Source organism: Zea mays, chromosome 4 (assembly GCF_902167145.1).
Source record: "Zea mays cultivar B73 chromosome 4, Zm-B73-REFERENCE-NAM-5.0, whole genome shotgun sequence".
In the NCBI taxonomy this organism is placed as follows: Eukaryota; Viridiplantae; Streptophyta; class Magnoliopsida; order Poales; family Poaceae; genus Zea; species Zea mays.
Window position 1 is genome coordinate 237498121 of NC_050099.1, and position 8502 is coordinate 237506622.

Here is an 8502-nt window from a genome sequence, read left to right on the forward strand (position 1 = left end):
TTCTAAGAAGAGTATCAAGTCAACAAAACAAACATAACAAAAAATGTATAGTAGAAAGTTATAGTAGAAAGTCCAAAAATAAATATAAAACATCTCTCATAACATAGCACCAGTGTGCTCCTTTGGCCGACGGTGTTGGGAACCAACAATGTTGCTCGCCTTGCATGGCAATGTCGCTCGATCAAAGACTCATAGGTGAAAGGGAAATGGGTGGTAAAACCATTTCTACACTTGTTTTGGGGATTAACAACCATCACAACCATTTCAGCTAACTAGTTTGCTAAGATATAGAATCTGGTACTCAAGAAATAATTTTAAGGATGATCAACTCTCAACTCAGTGGGTTATGGACTGTCCGGGGTACAAGCACGGACCATCCGGGATATCGAAAAATATCTCAGACACGAAATATCTCAAAATACCACTTGAATTGCAGACTGTCCGATAAGAAAAGGAGTACCATCCGACACCATGTACGGACCATCCGACCTCATACGCGGACCTTCCGCCCATTGAAATTCGGACTAACCCAAAGGTGTCAGGTTCAATGAAATGGTTTATAGCATCCACGTGGACCGTCCGAAGATACGACCAGACCGTTTGCGCCAAACTTTATCTAACATCTGACAACGCATTTAATACGATTACAACCATTAATATAAAATATATTAGTAACATTTGTATCTTCGAATAATTTTACTATAAAAATAGATTCAAAGATCTACCTAATGATACTAGTTATGTACTATAAATAATAATATTTTTATATAAATATGGTCAAAGTTCAAGATGTTTGACTCCTTAAAAAGCAAGAACGACAAACTTTTGGACGGAGGGAGTATCATACTTGCTCTATCTCTACTATCAACATCACATCATGATACTGCAGTGAAAATAATGGGGCCAAAATTTGATGCGCTACTTTGAACGCATAGGTATCTGCCTATCTGCGTACATCACATACATAGACCATCAGCCTAGTGCCCTAGACTCAACCTTTTCTGCACACCGTGCAGCCCCGCAAAGTTTTTATTTAACCTAAAGGACCAGCACTGACTCTCTTAACCATGCCTAAACCAGCAGCTTAGTTCCTTTGTGGCGTATGGTGAGCTCCATGGTTCTCAGATGTTGACTCTCAACTTCATCCTTCACAACAGTCCCGATATTGCTGCTGTGTAATACTTGCACCCGCTTCCACAGCGAACAAAAGCAATCTTCACGAGCAAACCGACCACAGGCATGAAATGATGAAACTTTCCATGCAGCGGCATATCATTGGGTCCTGTGAAAAAAAAAATTAGGACCAAAAGGCACAAAATAAACATACCAAAGCATATTTTTAATTCTTAAGGAATGAATGAAGGATTCTGATACTAGACATGCCTCAAATCCGATTTCCGGCCTATCGATGCTATGCAAACTTCACCCCTGCATCACCTTTCGAAACCGCTTCGAACCACATGTTTCATTGACTTTTAATGGATCCAAACAGTTAATCAATGAAAAGAATAGAAAGGCAGGCATAGAGTTCAGATCATATCAAACTACAATCTTAATTTGACAAGAAGTATAGGAAGAAAAACCTTGTCTGGAATGATGTTTCAATTCACTTCATGCCCACCTAAGTCTAAGTGTACCTTGTCAGCAAGAACTTAGCTCTCTAGAAACTCAGCACAATTGTTGCTCGCCAACCTTCTGATTTCCTCAAGCTTTGTTTCACCCTTTTGAGCGACGCATTCTAAAGATGTGTGCAGTGGCATTGTCTGAATTGTATCAACTTCAAGATCTGATGTCAAGTTACCGAGCTTGCTGGATTCATCAGCCAAAATAACTGCTCCCACTGCTGCACAGCTTGTACCTGATGCTGAGGTATCCTCAGATCCATATGGTGAAGTAGTTAATTGTGCTTGTTCTATATTTATATCATCATGTGATGAGGAAGCATGCGCTCCGCTGCAAACGACACTTGAAACGAATTTGACTGGACTGTCACAAACAACGTTACTGACACTATTTCCAAGATGAGGTGGGGTTCCCACACCAGGTGGGCTTACTGAAGCCCTTTTTACAGATTTGCAAAGATCCACATGACCATCTCCATCGGAAATGTACTTTCTCTTAAGCTGACTCTCCAGATATGGGCTAAATGTTCCATCTCCATCAGACTGCTCTTGTTGGTTTGCATGCATTGTAGGGCAGGGTTTCTTGTATCCTTGCTCAAATACATAAGATGGGACCTGCTCCCTATGAACATGGGTGACAGCCAGATCCATCCCAGGCTTCCACAATGAATACATGCCAATTTCACGCATAAATTCATCTACTGTCCCACGGATATCAAACTGTTGACCACGTTTTTTCAACCCCTCTTTCCTTGATAAGCCCATGTAGAAGGCACAATGTGCACACTCTATTGTGGGATCTGAATACTCGCATGGGTACGGATGGCACTGCAAAATTCCTTTAGTATCCCGCTCAATCTGCATTTTAGAAGAACAAACACCACAAGTAAATTATATTTTTCAGTAAATATAATACAACCATGCTTTTATGTTAACTCCAGATATCTAACCAAGAAAAGTAACAGTTGAAGTCATGGTGCACAAAATTAAGAAACTCAAGGTACCTTTAAAGTAAGTTGTCTCAAACGAGACTCGATCCATCCCTTCCAAAGACGAAGATCATCGTCATCCTCTGCAACTATGTCAACCACTAGAAACTTTCTGTATGCCTCAAAAAAATGGAAAGGCTCAAATAAGGCATTCCAATTGGCCTTATTAAGTTCAATTTCCTGCATAAAAGATACGCAGTGAGACCATACCAAGAACATTAGCTATCAGCTGTAAATTTTCAGGAAGTACCTGACAAACTTTGTTGCCAAATTGAAATTGCTCCATTATAACCCTCAGTGTGCTGGTTGAAACATTGTAACTAGAGTTCATGCATGGGTAGGCTGGAGTGATGATGGGCATGAGATGGTTTCTGTCACGTGGATTTTTGCGTGGATCCCATATAGAAAAACCAAGATCATTATTCTCAATCGCACATAGCATCACTGGATTTGGCCATTGCCACTGAGTAAAAACTCTGAAGAACCTAGAAACCAGCATACTTGGCACAGCATTAGGATAGAGTTGGCATACACGAGCAACCAGCAGAGCCCAGTTCACACCCCCAAGGAAACCAGTAATCTGACAAGGAAAATACTTTCAACATCATTACAAGTCATTTGCGAGGACAAATTTCTTTTGTTAGTGTTCATTCAGTCCAACTACAAATTAAACTGTGCAAATAATTGATGACAAACTAAGGCGTACGTTAGAATAAACACCCCTTCTCTTTGCCCAGTACTTCAAGCATCTGAGTGTTGTCCGGAAATTCTGCAAAGCACAAATTCTGGTATATTAACACAGTAGGACCATACCATACAGGATAAAGTTGAGGGGAATGTTTCATATAACCTCAACATTTGGAACAAGCCGAAGAATCTGATCCGCCACTCTGCAACCATTAAGACTTCGCACAGTTGCTTCGTCAACATCACAAAGTACAGATCCTTGAGAAATATCGAAATCCTGCAGCAGTACAAGAAAACAAATAAACGATACATCTGTTCAACAGCATTCTGCATGCATGTATATTCTTCAGAAAGATATCCCATGTTGATTTCAATCAAAATCTCCAATATTTACAAAAATAGGGAGAATGACTTCAAGAAGGCGAAATAAACAGTTTAAGGTATATGTTTTATCCCTCCTGTCATCTTAAAAGGTAAGATTAACAAAACAGATGACATGAAGGAAAACATTCAACATCCAACAGCTAATTCACATTATTAAATGATAAATGTACATGCTCACATGATATACATTTTAAGAAAACAGGTTTTAATAAAAAGAACAAAATCTATCGCAACTTCCACCCTTGAAAAGCAGGAACCAATATAAGATAACTTAAGTGGCTAGATCACTATCCCATGCAAAAAGTACACTCCTTATGCAGGAAATTTTTCTTTAACAAATGTAGCCAAACAAGGACACATCAACATATAGAAGTATTCAATGGAAATATGGAATCAAGGTTATCACAGCGCCCACGGTGAGGCCAGGCGCCAGCTGGGCACCTGGACGCCTAGTCAGGCACCTAGGCGCCAATTAGGCAATGGTCAGTAGTTAGTAATCAGTAGCAATTTAGAGATTAAGAGTACAAGTTCATACTTCATAGCAAATAAATATAGGTGATAAGTTCATACTGCTGGTGGCGGCTGGCAGTTGGAGAGGAGGGGCTGGCGGATGCTGGCGGGTAGGAGAGGAGGGGAGGCAGCTGGAGGGTGAGTGAAGGGCTGGAGGCGCTGTTTGAGGGGAAGGAGAATTAGAGATAAGAGGTGGGCCAAATGGGCTGGGGCGGCGCGGCGAAGTCACGGCGTCCCTGAGCGGACGCCTAGGCAGCACGGTGAATCCGGACCCACCCAGGCACCTGCCTAACTTCCTCTGGGCGAGGCGAACAGCCATGGCATCCAGTCTCGGCTGACTGGACACCTTGGCGGCGACTAGGCGGCACCATGATAAGCATGAATGGAATGACTTACCGCTGGTATCACTGAAAGAGAGATGCTAGCATAGAGAAGGTCAATTGATATCCCACGGAACTTAAATTTCAATACAGGTACATGAGCATCAGGTACAGGTTGCAACTCAGCAACTTCTTCCTTCTCAGCTAATATGCCATGCAGTGTGACAAAGAAATCCTCCTGTAGAATATTATTGTTAAAATCCATCATATATCCTTATGGAATCCATACAACCAATATCACAGATGAATTCACCTCTCGGTTCACATATGAAGGTCCAACACAAAGGGTATCAATATCAGCTCCAGGTCCATGAACCTAACAAGGTTATAAGATAAAATTTATCGATTAAAAGTATTTAATGCAAAAGGATAGCATACTGTCTCAGCACCTCACAAAATCAAGTAAAATGACATAAAAACCTAGGGAAGGACGTTTTATTGTCTTACATAAAATTTTCATTAATTAAATGATATCAAGCAGTCTGATCAATTCTAATCAACATGGGACCCACCAGGCAACTAGTCACGATTAGTCATCAACCAGGACGACTAGTCAGCCCTGGTCTATCCTACTCAACCTATATATATCAGGACTAGTATACCAAATATACACTATATAGTATATGTTCTAGAGTGCAAATCAAGCATGGAGACAACTCCAGAGTGGTGGCTGCATGTAGGGTTGCAAATTGGGCTGAAAAACATGAGGCCAATTGCCGTAAACCATCCCAGATGTAGCCCATGTCCTAAACTGCCCAGCAATTCCATTTTTTCTATTCTTCCACCCACTAGTCATCCGACTAATCATCAGAAGTCGACAATGAATCAGACTACCAGAAAACTAATCAGCCTAATCAGGTCGTAGCCCCTAGTCAAGTTCAGGATACTGACTAGGACAACTAATTGTGATTAATCGATATCAATAAATACAACTTTATAACACTGAAGTTGATTTGTGAGATGCAGCAGCGAACTGGTTATACAATAGCTGTAAAATAAGCATCTAAAATCTACAGCCCCTTGTCCTGCAAGTTACTGCTTATAAACAGATATCCAAGCTTTCATAGTTTTGCACTATTCGAGTAACAAGAATGTGTCGGTGCTCTATATATGAGTTACACACAATAGGTTGTAACCACTCAGACATCTGGTAGTACGGTTTCTCTTAAACACAACAATAAATAGTATTTGAATGAAGAAAGAAAACTATAGACCCCGTAAACTCTTTTGATCTTGTCTGCAACACAAGAAATGCAATCTGTCATTTTGTTTAACTTATCAACTAGCACAAGAGGCCAACCGAAGACCAGGCACTGAATGTTCCAATAAAAATACAATCCATATTCCATACTAAAATAATCAACAGTAATGTTCCATCATATTCCTTTTAACCAACTCTTATCTTTATGGCAAATCACAGTAATTTCTTAATGACAAATGCTGGTATGCAAAACTTAATGATAAGTGGAGTACCAAACTTGAAAGCACCTACTAGTTCTTAAGTTGCAAGCCCTTCTGCTTATGCAGAACATAAAACTAAGTCGAGGTTCTGAACCCTGAAGAAAACTAACAAATCTAGGTTATATTCAGCAAGTGGAACTTGAATGCTGTTAATAAGACTATAGATACAATGAGTTGTGCTATTTCAATATCTGAATGTCAAGAAAAGTTGTTATATGATAAAAGAACCAAAGAAGCCGATACCCCCAATCTGTAAGACCCAAAAGTAAAAAGGATTGCATTTGCTTGTTCAACCAATTGCTCAGCATATCCTTTCTTACGAGTCAACTGCTTCACCCATTCCTTGACTATCTGTGAATTCAAAAGAAAGTATATGTGTATGTTAATGTATTATGCAGCATTTCAAGCAAAGATAGATTAAGAAAAAAAGACAAAAAAAATAGGCATATTGTTTATGCAAATAAGCAATGGAGAACAAAACTACATAGGTACTAAAGATTATGTCAGCAATGGACAGATAAATATGTTGATAACCATCAGCATTCTTTCCTGTTCAAAAATGTCAAAACAAAAACCATACAAGTACTTGTACACAACGCTGACTTAGCAAAATGCTACAAGGCAGTACACACCATACAAAGCTCAATTGGAAATTACTACCTCCATTTCAAATTGTAAGTCGTTTTATATTTTTTCTTAGTCAAAATTGTCTAACTTTAACCAAGTGTAGAAAATATATTAACATATACTATATCAAATAAATACACTACCAACATTTATTCATGGTTTTATCTAAATGAATATTGTTTGATGTTGCAGATGTCTGTGCATTTTCCTATAAATAAACTTAGTCAAAGCTCAAGAAGTTTGACTTAGGATAAAACTAAAATGACTCACAACTTCGAGAAATGGTGTAGTATATATCACATGTTCCCTTCTTAAATTCAACCCACAACTTCAGTCAAGTATGAGATGTCAACTTGTTGGGTAGGGTAAACAAACATGTAAACAGCGGGTAAACAGGAAGCGAGGGATTACCAGACCAATCTCGGATAGCACATCTTCCCGCTTCGCGGACTCCTCTTTACCCTCATAGAGGCCCGCTTCAACCAAGAACTGAAACCCAGTTTTTCAGCAAAATAAACGGAACGTCGTCACAATGGAAGCCAAGTAAGCCGTTAGAGCTGCAAAACGTAAGCAGAGACAAAGAACAACCTTCTCCAGCTCGGCCGTCCTCTGCAGATCCGCCAACGTCGGCCCCGCCAGAGACAACGGTGGGTCCGTGCCGCTGTACCGCTTCGGGGACGACCGCAGCGCCGCCCTGGCCTTGCCGACAGATCCCGCCATTGACACTAGTCAGCCAAGCACGGAAGCACCTCGGCGCGCCGCCTAACCCAAGCAGCTAGTAACTACCACATCCCTAGACCCCAGTAATCCGCGCCTAATAAGACCCAAAACTTCCACGAAAAGGGCAGAGGCGGGTTCAAATCGAGCCTGCCCTCTCACCCAGCCAATCGGTGCCCCTGGATTCAAATCGACCGGTCGGCTACAAAACCAAGCGGCGTTGACTGGAATTTGACCTCCTGGTAGGAGATTACCCTACCAAATTGGGCCCGCAGAGTTCCCCGCGATTCGGCAGAGGAGGAACCCTAGGAATGGACGAGGAGGTAGAGAAGATGGATTCGCGCTCGCAGCGTGGGCGTTGGCGGCGGGGGGAGGGGCGCGTGAGCGTGACAGCGTGATCCCCAGCCGTGGAGCGTGTGGTGTGAAACTGGGAAGATCCGCCGGCGCCCGGCTGCTGTGCGCGAAAATTCTGACTGCTGACAGATGGGCCAGGCTTCTGCCTATGAGTCTTGCAATTTTGACATTATCTTTTCTTCGTCAGTATATCATCGGACCACAAATAATAGATACAGATGGTCTCATCAATCATAGACACGGAATGGTATAATGACAGAGAACCAAAATTGAAAGTGGCAAAATATTGAGCCTTCGAAGTCTTTTTCGTTCTTCAACTTTGAATTTAGAGACACTATTTTATATTATAAAAACGTAAATCTCTATTTAATTTAAAGCATTAAGTTTCGTGTGTCACGTACGGAACACAAAGATATTAAAAATTAGGTGCTAGCGGCCACCACAACGCCACGCGTGGTAGACCATCGTTGATTTGTGACACGTGTACCACCTTCGTATCGAATGGATGTAGCTAGGCGCTCCTCTCTGCAGCTAGTTTGAATGCATATATATAGCTCGGCTCGATCGTAATTCACCAGAGAAAAATGATATCCCCTCAACGTTGCCCTATCTAGTGCTTCCTCTCAGCTCGGGCGATGGGGTCCTCCTCATCACCGACGAGGTGAGCTGCACCCCTCCTCCCCCTTGCCTTGGGTGACTCCATGGTCGTCCATTGCCGCGACCACCCCGTGACGTCCGCATTATCCACAAGGACGACCGTCGCTCAGCTGC

The 8502-nt window shown here is 41.6% G+C and overlaps 1 protein-coding gene across 4 annotated transcripts; it reads right to left on the reverse strand.

Annotated features, from left to right (window-relative positions):
* Positions 1-743: 743 nt before the first annotated feature.
* Positions 744-7869, reverse strand: LOC100280371 (Nuclear poly(A) polymerase 2). 4 transcript variants are annotated; one of them, XM_008678933.4, is made up of 13 exons: positions 7249-7853; positions 7072-7149; positions 6277-6384; positions 4826-4888; positions 4589-4750; positions 4253-4351; positions 3462-3575; positions 3318-3380; positions 2862-3191; positions 2627-2791; positions 1584-2480; positions 1384-1472; positions 744-1282 (listed from the first exon to the last, which is right to left on the reverse strand). In XM_008678933.4, the coding sequence occupies exons 1-11, from the start codon at positions 7378-7380 to the stop codon at positions 1653-1655; spliced, it is 2142 nt and encodes a 713-aa protein (XP_008677155.2). In that variant the 5' UTR covers positions 7381-7853; the 3' UTR covers positions 744-1282; positions 1384-1472; positions 1584-1652. The 4 variants fall into 4 exon arrangements, with proteins under 4 accessions (XP_008677155.2, NP_001307639.1, XP_020407110.1 ...); NM_001320710.1 differs by having other exon boundaries at positions 747-1282; positions 1384-2480; positions 7249-7797; XM_020551522.3 differs by lacking the exon at positions 4253-4351 and having other exon boundaries at positions 840-1282.
* Positions 7870-8502: the final 633 nt, after the last annotated feature.